Raw genomic sequence first — 19,435 nt, 5'->3', positions numbered from 1 at the left:
TTTTTGTTCAAATGCTCTGCACAAGTAGTTTCTTTTCTTCTTCTTTCCAAGGGAAGCAGTGTTCAAAGAAGTGCTGCTGCAACTGATGGCAAATCTAAGAACAATGATGAGAGAAATGTAGAGAGATTTCGCTTCTCATTCAGTATCTTGGCATATATCATACTACTGATTTCCAAAGACTCCTTATACTTGAAAGCATAGACTAGTATCGAAAAAATGATCACCTTATAAAACCTCTATGTTGCTTGAAAGTGTAGTGGAATTCCTGAAGAAGCTAATATTCTGACCTCTGATGCATTCAGAGAGGCAAGCAAACCTCTGACTTTGTACCATAAACTAATTAATTTCATGAATTATGACAGCAAAGAAAATGTTCTCATTGTTTATTGCAGTTGGTACTCATGCTTGGATCTTGACAATTAAATCTATATTTGCCCCTCTTTCCTAGATGTCACTTGGACCACCATATTTGTTCCTTGACTGGCCTTTCTTGTGTGTCTTCAAGCCATGGAGGAGACTTGGGGACCTTTGTTGACTGTGACAATATATAAGTATATCCTGTACATGTTGTCAAAAAGCATCATGCAGAGTTCATGTCACCTAATCACTGTTTGTTCAAGATCAAGCATTAGATAACAAGAAGGTAGAGAGATGGACCACAGGAAAAACCAGTTTGGTGAGCATATGTAGTTCCTGCCTGTGAGCATTACTGCAACCCGGAAAACATGTAGAGTTTTGAACTGTGAAAGCATCTCTGTTCCCTTGCTGCACCCTAATAAGGTTGCATGAATGCGATGCTTTCATGACACTAAGTCGAAGCTAAGTGACATTCTGGGTGCAAGTTTTGCGCACCGAAATGGATGAGCAAACTAGCCACTCTGTGTGACATTGCCTTCTCACGCATCTTGAATAGCAGTCCTGGTTTTGTCTAGAGTATTAGAGCGGAAGAAACAAATTAACAAATACTTGAAACATCCGAACCTAATAGGACCACAAAAGCGATGATGAGTCCATAGAGACTTGATTAACTAAAATAATACATAAATCAAAATCAAAATGAAGATGAATTCAAAGAAAGTGCTATTATATCATAGTAGATATCTTTTGATCACAAAGGGAAGAAAATGGATATGAGACAGAGCTGTCGGTATTAAAGAACTCTATGATACTACGAATGTGAGACTCTTAAATAATCATCAATCCTATGCTCTTTAATATGAAAGGTGCGAAAGGGGGTTGAGAGACGACGGGGAATGAAATGATAAACTCTAAATATCAAGATAAGATAGAAGGGCAGTTGCTAGAGAGCTTCACAAGGATTGTGTCAACAAGAATTGTGTCGAAGGGCTCATAAGATAGTCGAAAATGTGGGACTTCAAATTGATGCAATGGTGATTGACTAAAAAAGAGAGTAGGTAACATGCTATGATACCATTTTCCACTCAGAGAAGTGGACAGTAAAAAATATAAAAAAGTTAATACAATCCTAAAGAGATGACCCGATCTATCAAAAACTTACTCTTCCAGGACAGTACTTCTAGGAAAACACTTTTAGATGACGTAAAATTTTAATCTTTTAGAACAACACTTCTAGCATCTTAGAAGTTCAATGAGAGGATGTGAATTTCAGTAACCAACTCAATACAAGTAGTACAACATTTCAAGTACTCCAGAAGTACGAGTAAAGAATAAGCTAACTAGTTTAATGTATATTGTTCAATTCTTAAGAAGCCGATGAAGTCAAATAACCATAGTCTCTTAACTTTTGAAGAATGGATGTAACTAGAACAATCCAATTCTCTAGTGGAGCTTTGGAAACTATAAAAGACTCTTAAAGAGTAAAGATAATGCTTAGCTTATTGTAATTATTTTATCAAAGATAGCTTATCTACTTCATTTTCTAAAAGCAAGATATTAGAAAGAAAAGATGATACAAACATACTGAACTGAAGATGATGAAAAGAGAAAAGAGTAAGCAATGAGCAATCTTGGAACTTCAAATTCTATGAGGAAGTCATTTTCCTCATAAACATAGGACATTTATGGGACTGATACGTAATAAATCATTTTCCTTCATCAAAAAGATTCTATGCAAGAGAGCAAGTAGTGAGCAATCTTGAAACTTCAAATTCTATGAGAAAGTCATTTCCCTCGTAGACATAGTCAAATTCTATGAGAAAGTCATTTATGGGACCAATACGTAATGAGGAAGTCAAATTCCTTCATCAAAAGGATTCTATGCAAGAGAGCAAGCAGTAATCTTGGAACTTCAAATTCTATGAGGAAAATTATAGACATAGGACATTGAGACTGATACGTAATAAGGAAGTCATTTTCGTTCATAAAAAAGATTCTATGCAAAAGAGCAAGTAATGAGCAATCTAGGAACTTCAAATTCTATTAGGAAGTCATTTCCCTCATAGACATAAGATATTTATGGGACCGATATATAATGAGAAAGTCAATTTCCTTCATCAAAAGGATTATATATAAGAGAGCAAACAATGAGTAATCTTGGAACTTCAAATTATATGAAGAAGTCATTTTCCTCGTAGACATAGGACATTTTAACATTTATGGGATTGATACATAATAAGTAAGTCATTTTCCTTCATCAAAAGGATTCTATGCAAGAGAGCAAGTAATAAGCAATCTTGGAACTTCAAATTCTATGAGAAAGTCATTTCCCTCGTAGACATAGGACATTTATGAGACCGATACGTAATGAGAAAGTGAATTTCCTTCATCAAAAGGATTTTATGCAAGAGAGCAAGCAATGAGTAATCTTGAAACTTCAAATTCTATGAGGAAGTTATTTTCCTCATAGACATAGGATCAAATTATATGAGGAAGTCATTTTCCTCGTAGAAATAGAATATTTATGTGACTGATACGTAATGACGAAGTAAGCAATGAACAATCTTGAAATTTCAAATTCTATAAGGAAGTCATTTTCCTGCATCAAAAGGATTCATACACATCAACAAAATCAAACACAAGTCGCCCAATCCCATATCAGCGTAAGAATAATTGGTGATTTGAAGTAATATCAGAATAAGAATAAGAATAATCGGTGATTTGAAATAACTTTGGTGCATCAAAGTTTGACGGACTACCAAACGACTGAAGATGTAACAAGTCAAAAGATGAAAAAATAAATGAAGGTATAATATCACTGGGTCTTTATCGAATGTGTTCATACATTGTTCACACTTTTCAATTTAAATTATGGCAAGGATCAGTCCCGTGGATGCTTGACTGTTGAATTTGATTCATTGCATACTTTCAATAATCTCGAAGTTGAAAAGAGAATGATAATAGTAGTAGCAGAATCATGAGATTGTACATGAAAGACAGCTCCAGATAATGTTGGTATCCATCGCTTGCAAAATGCAACACAATTCCAAAGTGATCGCCAAGGTTAAACAATATTTCAAGCAGAAAATAATAAATGTAAACCTTATGCAAACAATAACAAATCATATTATCCATGAGAGATGTTTTTCCATGGTACATTTATCTGACAAAATGAGAGTGACATGTACAACCAGAAATTATTATTCAGTAATAGCTGCTGCCAAGAGCATGACGGGGGAAAACTTACATGATAATACGGTCCAAACATATTATTATTATTATTTGCAGTATCATCCTCCCACAAGTACTTGCTCTGCATATGACTCGTGAATGAATAAGGTGGATAGTACACTGTAAAATTAGAGTGGCATGTGGCACTTACAACCAGGAAAATATTTATTCCATATGACAATTGCTAAGGGCGTGCCCAGGAAAAACTCATCTGATAACATTGTCCAAACCTCTTAAACGGCAACTTCAAAAGAGATATATTGATACCTTTGAGATCAATCTAGCTTGACATTGGAGTAAAGAAGGGTGTCCCTTGTAAGTGGCATATTGAGTAGCAAGTAAACCTGTACGACAAAGCCACACCATCAGAATGCAGATTTTACATAAAACAACAGACTTTGTCACTGGATGTTGGGTGAGGAGGGGTGCCATTTCTATTTGATGATGTAGGCATGAATACTGATCTAAGCACTATTGCCATAATTACCCACTTGTAAGGGAGCAGTAGACACAAAACATAGAGAGAGTTGTAAGAATATAGTCTAGAGGACTCGACCTTCATTCAATAACCTCATAGTAGTAGGGAACACCCTACATCAAATATCAGTTTCACTGAACATGATTTATGATGTCTTAGATGCTCCGAAGTGAAAGACTGAAAACAAACAGAAATTTTACATCTACCAATTTGACAAGATTTGGATTAGGTCAATTATCTTGATCATTAACTATAGTAGTTTATAACAGTTTTGTAAATGAATGTTTTTTTATGGCATTCTTTTCGTGTTAGTTCAACAAATATACAAAACATGAATTTTGATGTGACAGATGTGTATTAATATCAAGTACTTATCATGTAAAGATGCATGCTTATATAAATATAGTTGCTAGAAAAGGATAGCTCCCTAATACTTGCAGAAAACCTATTTGTTTTTCGTAATGTGTATTTATGTATGCATGAACCACATAATGCAGTGAGAACTACGAATTTCATAAATGTATATAACTGATTCTCCTCACCCCAATGAGAGTTGATATAAGAAGGATAACTCCAGTTATCCAAGCCAAACTCCGCCTAACCAGCAGCACCTCCGAGTCAGATGAAGTAGATGAGCTCTCTTCTTCTAACAATCTTGAAATTTGTGCTGTATATGTCACATCTACCAACATTCCTGACTCTGAAGAAGGCTCATTGGTTAATATGACAACTCCAACAATCTTCCCTGTAAGATTAAAACAAAAACATCAAGAACACTCACAAAAATTAATCAAGAATGAAGTAAAACAATTCAACAATTAGACCAATTAGATTTAGTTATTAGTTTTCTTATATTGTTGCTAGGTAACTAAATATTTAGCCTTGCAATGAAAATTTTAAACTATAATAAGAGGAGTAAGAAAAAACCATAAGAATACTTGCACAAATTAAATACTAGTTTCAGTCACTAATTTGTTTGAGCTTGTTGCTTAATTTGTTCATATATATCCTAGAAATGAAAACCCAAAACCATTTTTAATGCTGCAGATATGAAAAACCAATATCATTGTGAACATTCATATCATCTTTTCTCGTCTTCATATTTTCATATATAAAAACCTTTCCATTAAAAACTGCTTAATCTTAAACTATTGTAAAGCTTTATTTGGAGCTACTTCTTTTCTATTTCCATTCAGTATTTAGTAACACAATGAAAGAGAAGTAAGCTTCACACAATAGTAAAATTTGGAACATGGCATTTTCTCTGCATTTTTGGAAATCAAATATAGAATTAGGCCATCATAACAAACACTGCCGTGCAACTGGCATGAGACGACAAAAAGCAAAATGCATGAGCCCATAAGGTTTGGTTCCATACCTGCACCACTTACATGTGCCCTAGGTTTAAAGTTTTGGTATGAAATCCATACCAATCCTTCGGAAGACCAGGATGGTACTAGTGGTTGGCATACCAACACAATGTATGCTCTCGTGCCGACTGATATGGGTTTGACTAGGGGGGAGGAAGAAGAAGAGAGAGTAGAAACAGGCGGAAGAGGTTACGATGTCTACCGGGGAAAGGAAGTGATGGTGGCAAAGTGGAGGAGATGACGACGACAATGATGATTTGGCGATAGTGTCAGTTGGGAAGAGGCAGAGAAGGGAAAGAGCAAGGAAGAGAAAAGTCGGGGAGATTGAGAGACAAATTGGTGGGGGTGGGGGGAGAGGAGAGACAGAGGAAAAAGAGATTGATAACTGTCATAGATAAAACAAAAAGATACCAAAAAGAATGATAAGCCTTTGGTACCAGTCTTTTTACCACCCAACAGCATATCCCTGATTAAACTGGGCAAAATCACCCAGTTAGCATGCTGATCTCCTATCGAACCGGTAGAAACCAAATCATATTGGGTGATACAGTCAGTTTTGGAATCCCAAATAATTTGGTTGCTGTGACCTTGGATGTGCTAAAAGGGGCAGTTATGACTGACATTCATGATAAGATCAGACAAGGTAAACATAAAAATTAAATAAGTTCAAAACGAATATAATACTCAGAAAAAACAGAAGATATTTGGCAATTTAATAGCTCAGAGAAAACTAGCACAAGCAATGAGAAAAAGAAAAAATAACAAACATTTTCACATGTTCAGAACATGCATGAGAAGTTTATTTGTGTAAACCATCAAAAGGTAGAAAAACATTAAAATTAGTAACAATATATAACAAAGATAACAAACAACATGCAATAACAGGATGACAATAAAAAAGTTATAAATAATTTAGAGTGAATTAATTTATATATATAATTCTAAAATTCAATTAAAGATTCCACACGGATTGTTGAAATATTCATCTGAAAATGGACAATAATCATATGTCAAAAATTTTGAATATCTTATCACATACTTACTAGTGTCATGTAGATCAGTTAAAAATATTATACAATTGAGATGCAATATAAGGCCAATGTCATGATGATCAGATATGTTGGCCCCATATTTCATATTTAAGCAGACTCTGGCAGGAAGTTTAGGCTTATCCAGGAAGAGTCAAAAGCCATTACTAGCTCATAATTGTGCTAGCACTTGAACCAATTTTCAAAATACATTTGTAACCCCATTTAACAGAAAGGTGTCCAATAAATCCTCTAGTCACCATTACAGAGAAATTAAACCAGGTATTTTAGTCATCTTTCAGTTAAATTCATGAATTGCTACCTCCCAGAAAGTTGCAAGACATATGTTAATTCTTTATTACATTGACAAGAAGATAAAAATAAGGCACAAAAGTAATTTGATTAGGCTAGGAAACAATCACCACTAACCTCTGTAAGATACTTGTAACATATCAGACAACTTCAGAAGTATGGTCTGAAGCAGCTCTGCCCCCTGATGAGAAATGTCCCCCCAACCATATTCCGCTATAAGAGCCTGTATTATTATCATGAAGTTACTCAAGAATACATATATATAAAACAAAACAATCAGTGACTACGGTTACAAGTTTCATAGAACTCTGATATAGTTATGGCCAATGATGGAACCAAGCATTTCTTACTGAGTGGAATAAGTAAAAAGAGTAGTGATGCTGCTAGATTATATAATACACCATTATATTTTAACATTTTGTGCTAAAAATTAAAGATATCTAGGAACAACTAACCGTAGCTTAACAAAAAGCAGGAATATCATAAAATTAATTATTTTAAACCATTTTTTTTACAAACTCTCTTGAAACATTAAGGAAACACCTATGTTACAGTATATCTAATTACAAAAGGCTTTACATAAGTTCAAGGAAACCAACACAAACTTACCTCAGCACACTTTAAAAGATGCTTATGTTGTCATTTATTGGAAAACAAATCCTACTACTCATATGACATCATAATTCTTAAAAGTATCATTCAAAGACATGTTTTAGGATCACAGGGAAGTCCCAGAAGAAACAAAAAACTAGTTAGTTTCCCCGGACTCGCTAAGGTCATAAGAAATAATTGCCTGGAAATCTGAAATAAATACATCAATAATGGAATTCAAATTTCCGAGACAAATTCCTAATATCAAGCAAAACAGCAGAAAATGAATGCCATGCTAAACTTCTGTTAGGAAATCTTGAAGTAATTTAGGTGCAACTCCATAACCATAATTTCAACGAACAGTGCATATCACCATATGCCCGGATCTTTGCCTTGGACTGATACATGGAGGATTCTCAAATGAATGTCATGGCTTCTCGACTATCTTTCCAAAAAGTGTAGTCTTCTATGCCAAGCAATAGGTCAAATAGTTACAGTACATTTGCCTCCCTTATTAAATGCACAAGTACATGATGTGAGCACATTGTGTATGTAAATATAGCTCACAGCCAAACAGAATTGCATTAACTGAAGAAAATACTTGGAAAATATTTCTAAAGAGTGTAATATTTTATGTCAAGCAATAAGTCAAATAGTTACAGTACATTTGCCTCTATTATATAATTGCACAAGCATAAGACATGAGAGCATCATGTATGTAAATATAGCTCAGCTAAACATAATCTCATTAGCTGAAGAAAATACTTTGTTATCATGTAAATTTGCAGGCAATGAGCTTCTTTTGTAATAACTCACCAACAAGAAACAATCAGAACACTTGAAACAGTCACCAAGATGAGTATTGCTCAGGATAAGAAATTATAGAGAGACAATAAAAAAATCACCTCAATGCCTGTGAAACGGCCTGTCATAATTTCTGAAAGTTTAATGTTACTTTCTGACAAGTCTTCATGAAACTCCACTGTCTTTTTAACATTTCTAATCAAAGAAACAATACCAGATGCAAATTGAAGGTCCGCTTTCTGCAAAGCATGTGCACAACAATTGTCAAGTATCAAGAAGGAACATACTTATATGTGAAAGAAAAACAGATGCCAACATAAGTGCATGTGCCATTAAATAGATGGAACAGATAATGCTTGAAACTACCTATCATTTAAAGCCATTCTCTCACTAAAAAACTTCACTCACAGGGATGGCATATTTATGAGTTAGCAACGGATACTTGAGTGGATTATTACATACCAAGCATCTTGTATGTAACTTTCAGTTCTCTGTGGCCCTAACACAAACCAAGCTTCTTGATAACAGGTTTCTTTCTGAATACTATTAGGTCTGAGGACTTTTACTAACTTGTACAAGGCATGTGACCAACAACTGCTGCAGAAAAGCAAGCCAGGATTCAAGGAAAAGGCAAGCATAAAACTTCCAACTCTACCTTTGCTAATGCATGATATTATGTTGACAAGTTGTAAGGTACAGAGCTTTAAATTTATTTATGAAACATTCCCATTGTTCCAAACCAAGTCTATTTGTTTTCATGTCTCCATTGAAAAAACTGGTTATTTGATATGTTTGATTCCATTCTAAACCCATTCTTAAGTTGCTATTCAGACAGATACCAGTTACGTAACCATCTAGAATGTGAGGTTAGAAATATAGCCAATAACTAACCGTTCAGCTAACTTCAGAAAGAAAGAAAATTTTCCAAAATGATTCTTTTGTATTGATGTTTTGTCAGAATGATTATCACTTTTGTCAGAATGCTTTCTTTAATTGAGAAGTAAGAGATAAATTTTAACTTCTTATATTCCCCAAAGTCCTGCCCATGCGAGAAATTCGCTCTGCCCTGCTTACAACAACAACAACGACAACCAAGCCATAAAGTAGAATTTACATTCGGCTCTCCCCTGCATAAAATGCACTAATCCAGAGTTTGACTAATCTTGCTTTCAGTAGTAATAAGTTGATTCATTCAGACAAATTTAGATAGTGACTAAGCCAAATAATATGATATGAATTATCCAATACGTCTGTAACTGAAAAAGTTAAACTCTAACCAATGCAAAAAATATTTCAGCAAAAAATATTAAATTTTGGATTATATGAAAATTTCCCTAGGGGATGATAGGCATGCAATCCTTACAACCATGCATAAACAAACATATGTCTGCACCAATAGATATATGGACTAATATTGAACAGGGCAAGTAGGGCTGGTAATGATCCTTAGCCAGATCAGACCCATTAAGTCAGCCTGTAAGAAAGCTGGACCCCGGGTGACTTCTAATGAGTAAAGGGAATTAAGATGATGACTAGGTCACACTTCTCAGTAAGGGACGTGTCGAAGAGGACAAGGAGTTGATTGAATTAAGGACCAGCAAACAAATGCTGTCAAGCTAGGTGACAGAAAGGTACAACCAACTCTCCTAGAGGCATAGTCAGTCAAGTCAGGCCATGCAAAGGCTAAATCATGTGCTTCAATAAGGCCACCTTCACCCTCCACCCTTCCAACCTCTTGGCTTTTGCAAACAAGCTTTCATGAGAAAGTGGCTCTAAATGGTGCCTCTTCTGCCTCCATCATCAAACTTGTACAGGGGAAGGGCAGGAAAAATATCAGCATAATCACTGGAGTCAAACCAAAAAAAAAAACAGAGAGATCCAACAGAGTGATGAAGGTGAGGAAGAGGAGTTGAGAAAGAAGATGAAAAATAAGAGAGATGAGGTAATGACTTCTATCAATGTGTGATAGCAGCTTTGAGGGCCTGCTCTAGTAGGAGATGGGGCTAATGGGAGTGCAATGGACCTAACCCACAACAGCCTATGGAGGGGGTGATAAAAGCCACCGTACAGTACTTATTGATGAACTTATTTGTACAAACATAGGACCTGAGCCAAGCAGGTCATGCTTGAGTCAAGTTGAACAAAGCTAAGCTGGATGCTTGAGGATTGGCTTAGGTCAGGTTCAACCCATTATTAGCCCTATGCGCACTTGGCTAGCATTCAAATATGTGAAATATGTGGTACTGGAAAATATTTTGGAATCCTATCATGGTAGATGACTTCTACATGATACCACTAAACAAAAATCTCGAGTTTTTTTGAAAAGAAGTGCATAACCAAAACATTCAATTATAAATTAACACTACTTTTTGGTTTCCAAAGCAATATATATCCTGCTAAAACGAACAGCATGGTAACGGTGGAGGATGCTGGTGAGAGCTGAACCTTTACAACATGCAGATTCAAAGTGCTACCAGTGGCTAATGGAACAGTCAGTTTCCCATCTTGTGATTTTATGGTGCCAACATATGATCCTCCCATCCAATTTGCCTGCATAAAAGTGATCTTTCACAGTATGCTAATAAAAGATACTAATATATTCACAGGTGCTAGTAACCTTCAACAGCTAATAAACTGCCAAGCAAAGAACTAAACTTACAAGATCTTTTAGCTCCTTATCAAGACAAGCAGCATCACAATCAAGATCCAAAGGGTCATCCAAGGGAACAACAGAAACTTGATCTTCACCTAAAGAAACTTGTAAATTTAATGTACTGGAACTCATCACTTTTGAAAAGATGTGACACATGAAAGATAAGTCATAAAAGGTGATCATGGTTGTGCATATCTTTAAAGGAGAACTACATCAGACAAAATTCAAACACCTGGAAGTTCTAGTTTTGCCTTGCTTGAACCAGAAATCCTACTGCTGAAAACATTACTGGTTTGGCTTTTTAGATTCTCAGCAGAGAGCAGTGGTTCTGCAAGAAACAGAACTGTATAAGCCTCATCACAAACATTGCTTTGAAGATTCACAAAGACAAATATACTGACGCTCAATTCCACTAATTTCCAGCATGAAAAGAGCATGTGGTCTGTCAAAGGGATTGGGAAGTAGAACCTTATTTAGCTGCCAATGAAACATCACCCAGTGTCAGCCTTGATTAGTGATAGACTGACAGTATATATGATGGGAAAACAGCATAGGAGTAGGAGTTCATCCCTACGCATTGAACTAATTAGGATTTGTCCGCTACCAGTACAACTTATTACTACACTTCCCTAAAAGGGGATAGATCTAAGAGAGAAAATGGTTCCTATGAAGTGTACCTTACATGAAGAATCAGCTGGAAGCGAGGAAGGTGGTGCAAAACCAAGTAAGACTGACATGGTTGCAGCAACTTCAAACGAAGACATTGAGTTCAGCTGTGACAATAAAAAAAGTTCCACAATCATGTCATTTAAGGTATTAGAAGAAATTACAAACAAAGCACAAACTACCCATAATTTTTGAAGTGTTGAAGTATCATATAATGACGAGAGGAAGATCCATCTAGATTTACAAACACGACTAAACATAGTCAAAATAAACTTCACTGTAAACAAATGATCAAGATTCATTACCACGCCAGAAGGTCACATGATAAAAGAAAAGATATTGACATGTTTCATCTAGGTGAAACATATCATAAATACTACTATGAACATTTGCAAGCACAGAACAATTTTTTTTCTTCCTCATTGAATTAAAAATGGAGATAATTATAGAAAATACTAGCACTTAACTAAATGAAACTGCAAGCATTCTGTAAAACAGTTATATTTTAGTCTACTTTGGTTCCTTTAGATCTCAGTTTGGCTTACGGATGTTCAAGTCCTTCATCATCCTAATGTCTTCAAGCACAAAATAAACCACATGATTAAGCTCTATTTTCTCTGAACTAGGATTAGTCAAGTAAACGGATGATATTCTTGATAATAATGCAATTAGAGAAGATAGGTAAACTTTAGCAACAAGAGAGAAATTTTTGTCTATGTTCCTTATACAGAAAAGAGAAGGGGATAGAGGGAGGAGGGAAAAATGAACCCACTTTCATATCTTTTTGGTAGATACCTACCTGATGTTCTCATGGCAGCAACAAGGAATAGTTACAGTTTCTTCACATTCAAACATTCTCTGCTGTTAATTTAGGGTATATTTACATTCAAGAAAGTAGGCCTTGGCAGTGAGAAAGTATAGGAAGTGTAGCACATCCTTGTGTTTAATGAATTGCCAGAGGTAATAAGGAACTCAAGTTGCAACTTTATTTTGACTTCAGCAAGAGGGCTACCAAAGTTGAATTCGTAGCACTCAAAAGTGAGAACAAGAAAAGGTAGTTCATTCATTTGTTTTTTTTTAGCCACTTCCATAGGGAAATGGCTTAAACGTTAAAGTCACCTTCCTGTCTAAGACACTCAATTCTTTTGCAGGTACAATCCTTACCCTCCTCTACCCTCCCGTTCTAATCTCTTTCGGATGCTCCCTTACTAGGTTCCACCAGGCAAGCTCTCCTATGGTCTCATAGATCTTGTCAACAAGCTGACAAACCCAATGACAGAAATGAATATCATGCTGTCCACTACTGTTTGCGGTTGGCCCTCCATGGCCTCTTCTGTGGAAGGTAAAGAAGTAGATATTGATTTCTTCTTCTATTTTTTTCTTCCTTTTGCCCAATTGCCAGATATCTTGTCACCTTGTACTAGAATTCTTAAAAGCTTTTAGTCTGTAGTTAACATTAATTAATGTAAATTTCTTTTATCAAGACATCGGATTAGGTTATTAGTGATGTCATCACTTCTTCGGTAGATAAATGTTTGTGTCAGCTGACTCAAGTTTTTTATCTGAAACCTAAGCAATTTCTATTTTTTCTGCATATTCATTGTCTGTATGAATGTAACACTTCATTTTTTTGTTCTCTAGAACAACATTTGTTTGTTGCGAGAACCAATTTTACATGATCTACATGATGCAATTTTGTCTACTACAAGTATTAGGATTCTAAAGCAAGTTCTCAATAAATTCTACCAACTAAACAATGGATGTCTAATTTCACTTCCTGCAATTCTCAAGACTTGGCTTCTACCACTTATAGCTAAACATGCCTTAAAACTAACGTTACAAATCAATAATTACCAACAAGTATTATCATAGACATCTCAATCTAGTAACTAAATCCATGAAACCGAAAAACTCCAGACTCATACATAGAAGCCATGGTATCATAGATTGCTTGTTCCAATTGCTCCTTGAACAATATAAGCCCATATTTTTTAGTAGGGATACAGAAAATCTTGTAACTAGGAAATTAGGTGGGTGAGCAATCGTAACTGCAAGCTTTAAAACTTTGGTTCATTAACACAAGGCAGGAGAAAAAATAATTAATTACATCTGTGATAACTGACCAGTTATTTCTAACATTGCGCAAAAGGGCCCAGTTTAGCTTCATGATATTTTGTTGTGGATATAGGGTATATAGTCTCGAGAGTATATGCTGCTAAAGTAAAGACTTAAGGAGTGGGTGAAGATTCACCAGTTAATTCAAGATAACCGCAGCTAAGGAACAACAAATTCCTCAACTGATGCCATCTGATTTCAAACGAGATCAGCTACCAATTCATTTCCAGACGAGGGACTTCTAACAGGTTGTTATTTGCACAATGGCTGGTCACCAACACAAATGTCTTGAACCCAGAAGGCTACGAATCAAGATCTGACGAATAAGTCTCGATGTTTAGCAATAGGACCAGAAAAATCCAAACCACGAGCTCAAAAGTTCAAAAAATTACAACGATCTAGAGAAGATGAAGCCATAACCAGCAACACAAGATCAAGATTACCTTCCCTGCTGCATCTTGTGGATGTTTCCTGATATATCTCTGGGACGATCCATCGAGGAAGACGACCGATCCGCTACTCTCTCCCTGCGTAACCAAACACACAGACCATTTCGAGATGCTACCACAATGTCAACAATTACTCGAGCAAGTACGACCAAACCCATGGAAAAAGATCGGAGATTTGAAAGAGGAGGAGGGAAACGCATACCCTAGCTTGCAGGCAGAGGGATGCCGCTACGATCAAGAGGCTCAGATTGACAACAAGGCGAGCATCCATGGCCAACACACGGGAAAGGGGAGAGAAATTAGGGTTTAGATTCGTGGGCTATAGAAGAAGAAGACAGATCCCCAAGCCGAACGAAGAAATAAGGGGTGGGAAGCGGCCGGGGAGAGCCTCCCGACAAATAATAATAATAATAATAATACATTATTATTATTATTATTATTATTATTATTATTGTTATTATTATTATTATTATTATAGCATTTTTAAGTATATATATTTTAGATGGCCTATTTCCATAGCACATGTATTCCTCTAAATATTAAAATCCTCCATTACGCCTGATAATTTGAATTAATTGGTCTCAGTCATGATTGATATTAATTTATTTGAATTAAAATATATTTTGAATAATTTTAAATAATTTTAAATTCTTAAATGGTACTAATAAAACTTAAAGTCTCCATAAGCTTGTATTAGTGTGTATATATATATAATTAATTGCCATTATCATCATCATCATCATCGACCACTATGGGATTGAGTTAGAAGCCCTGCACTACATCCAAATTAGAACCTTTTCAAATTTATAATTTGATCTGATTATTTGTTTCTGATCATCAACTTGTTTGCAACATGATGATTGATAATTTTTTAGATTGGTTGTGCTTTCTAAAAAATGAATTTTGATCTTGATATTTTGGTGACAAACATCATCAGTGCATATCAGGGATCATTGAAATTAATCCAGTTTAGGTCAACGCATAACAATTGATGAATTTTAAATTTAATTGTGCTTTCTACAAAATAAATTTTGATCTGATAATTTGATGGCAAACATATTTTAGTTAGCAAAGACATAAGGATCGATCATGATGTGAACATAATAATGCTCACTACATCTCAACCATGAAATAGAACAAGTTGATCAACACAGGATGTATTCTCAAAGACATGGAGGAATCTCACATGAAAAGCATGATGTGATCTGAGAGGTATATAATATTTGATGACTCATTAAGGTATCGGTTTGAACTTTGTGTGTGTGTGTGTGTGAGTCATCTTATAACTCACATATTATTTGCAAGGAATATATATTATTTTTATGAGTGGTCTAAAGCATATAGTAGAAACTTTCAACTATTCACGAATGACTTAAAAGGGCTTAATCATTGTGTTACATAGATAATATTGTTATTGTTTATTTAGATCTTAAAATTATAATTATTTATAATATGAGATTGGACATATAAGTTCTAATCAATCTATTAGAAAATGAGCTGAGGTATCAATTAGATGTGCCACATCAACGTAACCTATAAAGATAATCTTCTCTCGTCGATGTATTTAATATTTTATGATCGACAAGGGTGATAAGATGAATATGTTTCTAGTCTACAATATTTTTTATTTTAAATTCTTAAAAAATATTTAAAATTCAATAATTTATTAGATTTTTTAATGTTAGATCGTGGAGAAATCTTATTAGGTATGTGACATAAGTTTTACATAAATTATCTAAATGAAAATTAAACCATCAAACTTTTGTTAAAAATAAGATAATTTTATTGTTGACCAAGTCTTTGTAGTGTCATGGACTTAGGTAAAATCAATATGCATGACCAATGTAAAGGATTTAGTGAAGCTACATTGAGGACAGTCAATATGCATGACCATCGAGAAAAATGAGTGTTAGAAAATAGGAAAAGAAGTTACTCAGATAAACGAGTATTTGAGATTAATATTCAAAGGAATAACAAACTCTTCACACGAGAGGCATCATGAGGACAAACAGTTAGGAAGAATGCATAGCATACAAAAATTAATATGGCTGAGTTCAAAATACTACTCGATATTGACAATCAAAATGTTGGGAAACCTTGTTAAAGCAGAATATTCTTTTCCCTCTTTGTGTATCAGTTCCTCATCAAAATACCAACTTGATATCCAAATGAAAATATCAACCAGCACAGCATAAACAATAGAGCAAAAATCAATCACACAGTGATGCCAAATCTTTTTAACGTGAAAAACCCAATGTGGGAAAAACCACGGGAACGTAGATCTCACAGAATGGATATCACAGGAAATACCTTAGAGAAGGTAAAATGCAGATCAACACCGTTAGGATTGTAGAGTTTGCTGCAAAGATTCTCCACATAAAATTTGGACCGAAACTGACAACGTTTGACCACAGATCGTCAAGCAGAAAACTCAGAAACATAATCTTTCTCTCTCTATTTCTCTCTCCTCTTTCCTCTGCACACCGTCGCACGCTGCAATCTGATCTGTTTTCCTCGCCTTCTCTCTCCTCTTTTTAATTTCTTTTATTTGGGCTCAAACGACCCAATTTGTCCAAGCCCACATATGGGCTGGACCCAACAATTCTCCCCCTCCAGCTCATATGGTGGGCTGTACCAAGCCCGCTCTTCACCTACATGCTTCAAGCTTCTCCTTAGGCAAAGACTTTGTCAACATATCTGAACCATTATCATTGGTATGTACTTTTTCCAACTGTAATTCTTTAATCTCAAGCATATCACGAATCCAGTAATATCTCACATTAATATGCTTGGATCTAGAATGGTATATTAAATTCTTGGAGAGGTGAATGACATTATGACTGTCACAGTAAACAGTATATCCTTCCTGTTTCAAGCCCAATTCATATAGAAACTTTTTTATCCATAAAACTTCCTTGCAGGCTTTAGTAACTGCTATGTATTCTGCTTCTGTGGTTGATAGAGCAACACACTTCTATAACTTAGACTGCCAAGAGACTGCTCCTCCTGCAAATGTCATCAAGAATCCCGAAGTGGACTTCCTGGAATCAGTATCACCTGCCATGTCTGCATCTGTATACCCTTCTAACACAGGTTCATCATTACCAAAACATAAAGGAAGTACCTCTTAGATATCTTAATATCCATTTCACTGCTGCCCAATGTTCCTTTCCAGGATTTGAAAGAAATCGGCTAACAACTCCAACTGCATGAGCTATATCTGGCCTCGTACAAACCATAGCATACATCAAACTGCCTACTGCATATGAGTAAGGCACTCTGGACATTTCTTCTTTTTCTTTCTCACTTGTAGGACATTGTTTCGAATTAAGCTTGAAATGACCTGCAAGTGGGGAACAAACTGCTTTGGCTTTACTTATGTTGAATCTTTCAAGAACATTTTCAACGTAAGTCTCATGAGATAGCCAAATCTTTCTTTTCTTCCTATCACGAAGAATCTTCATGCCAAGTATTTGTTTCACTGATCCCAAGTCTTTCATGGCAAAAGACTTACTTAGCTCTCTTTTAAGCTTTCCAATTTTTCCAACATCATGGCCAACAATCAGCATATCATCAACATATAGCAGTAAAATAATAAAATCATCATCTGAAAATTTCTTCATAAACACACAATGATCAGATGTAGTTCTATCATACCCTTGGCTCATCATAAAGGAATCAAACTTCTTATACCACTGTCTAGGTGCCTGTTTGAGTCCATATAAGCTTTTCCTAAGCTTACACACCATATTTTCTTTTCCCTTGACTTTGAAACCTTCTGGTTGCTCCATGTAAATTTCTTCTTCTAAGTCACCATGAAGAAATGTTGTTTTTACATCAAGTTGTTCAACTTCTAAATTCAAGCGGGCAACCAAACCAAGAACAACTCGGATAGAGGACATTTTTACAACCAGAGAAAATATTTTTTCAAAGTCAATACCTTTCTTCTGACTGAATCCTTTCACAACTAGTCGTGCCTTGTATCTCTGTTGTGAGCTATTGCTTTCAGTCTTCAATTTGTAAACCCACTTATTCTTGAGAGCTTTCTTCTCTTTAGGCAACTTTACCAAGTCATAGGTGTGGTTCTCAAGCAGGGATCTTATCTCTTCTTGCATGGCTTTAACCCACTCATTCTTATTCTCATGTAGAATAGCTTCTTGGTAAGTTTCTGGCTCTCCCCCGTCAGTAAGCATAACATACTCATATGGAGGATATCTGGTAGAGGGTTGTCGCTCTCTAGTGGATCTTCTCAATGAAATCTCAACTGGTGGTGGAGGTAGCTGTTCAGTTGGTTCAGCATCATCAACTGTAGGTGTATCATCACTGGTATTCTCACCACAATCTTCTTGTTCATCTCCCCCATGATCATCATGAACTACGGGTGAAGGAACTGGACCCAAACTCCAAGGAATATAAACAGAGGTTTCTGGCTTCTCAATATTATCACCATCATCAAACAATTGGTCTTCAAGAAACACAACATCTTTGCTTCTAATAATCTTCTTGTTCACTGGATCTCATAATCTGTACCCAAACTCTTCATGACCATATCCCAAGAAGATATATGCTTTTGCCTTATTATCAAGCTTGGACCTCTCATCTTTGGGAATATGAACAAATGCTTTATACCTAAAGACTCTTAAGTGATTATAAGATATATCTTTTTCTCTCCATACTCTCTCTGGAACATCATCTTTCAAAGGAACTGATGGAGAAAGATTTATCAAGTCAACTGTAATTCTCATAGTCTCTCCCCAAAATGACTTTGGTAACTTGGCATGGGAAAGCATACACCTAATCCTTTCTTCAATGGTTCTGTTCATCCTTTCTGCCACACCGTTCTGCTGAGGAGTTTTAGGAACTGTTTTCTCAAACCTGATACCATGGAACCTGCAATAATTCTCAAAAGAACCCCTGTACTCGCCATTGTTATCTGATCGAATACACTTTAGTTTTTTACCAGTTTCTCTTTCAACACTAACATGAAACTCCTTGAAAACATCGAGTACCTGACATTTAGATTTCAAAGCAAAAGCCCACACTTTTCTAGAATAGTCATCAATAAAAGTAACAAAATAAAGAGCACCTCCAAGAGTTCTAGTTTGCATAGTACAAACATCAGTATGAACTAAATCAATAACATCTGATTTTCTAGATGATGGATATGTCTAAAATGCAACTCTATGTGTTTTTTCAACTAAGAAATGATCACAAGATTTAAGAGATGTACCTTGCAACTCTGGTAAGAACTGCTTTCTAGTAAGAGTTTGAAGTCCCTTCTCGCTGATATGTCCAAGCCTCTAATGCCAAAGATCTATACTTTCATCTTTTTGAATTGTATTAATCTCTCCTTTATGTAGCTTAGCTTCCATGGCATAAAA

At 35.4% G+C, this 19,435-nt stretch overlaps 1 protein-coding gene across 1 annotated transcript; it reads right to left on the bottom strand.

Moving 5' to 3' along the window:
* Positions 1–3,460: 3,460 nt before the first annotated feature.
* On the bottom strand, positions 3,461–14,422 carry LOC103981256 (uncharacterized). Its single transcript, XM_009397917.3, has 11 exons — positions 14,257–14,422; positions 14,049–14,132; positions 11,502–11,597; positions 11,226–11,301; positions 11,057–11,152; positions 10,831–10,919; positions 10,617–10,721; positions 8,273–8,410; positions 6,894–6,999; positions 4,609–4,811; positions 3,461–3,932 (listed from the first exon to the last, which is right to left on the bottom strand). Exons 1-11 carry the CDS (start codon positions 14,323–14,325, stop codon positions 3,864–3,866), a joined length of 1,131 nt encoding a protein of 376 aa, XP_009396192.2. The 5' UTR covers positions 14,326–14,422; the 3' UTR covers positions 3,461–3,863.
* Positions 14,423–19,435: the final 5,013 nt, after the last annotated feature.

This window comes from Musa acuminata, chromosome BXJ2-4, assembly GCF_036884655.1.
Source record: "Musa acuminata AAA Group cultivar baxijiao chromosome BXJ2-4, Cavendish_Baxijiao_AAA, whole genome shotgun sequence".
Taxonomy (NCBI): domain Eukaryota; kingdom Viridiplantae; phylum Streptophyta; class Magnoliopsida; order Zingiberales; family Musaceae; genus Musa; species Musa acuminata.
The sequence above is the reverse complement of the archived record's forward strand: the minus strand, read 5'-3'. Positions and strand labels throughout refer to the sequence as shown.

Coding starts and splice junctions, on each gene's coding strand:
- LOC103981256 (XM_009397917.3), bottom strand. CDS start 14,325: ATGGATGCTCGCCTTGTTGTCAATCTGAGCCTCTTGATCGTAGCGGCA. Junction 10,920..11,056: donor GGCAAAACTAGAACTTCCAG/GTGTTTGAATTT, acceptor AAGTTTCTTTAG/GTGAAGATCAAGTTTCTGTT. Junction 4,812..6,893: donor GTTACAAGTATCTTACAGAG/GTTAGTGGTGAT, acceptor TTAATCTTACAG/GGAAGATTGTTGGAGTTGTC.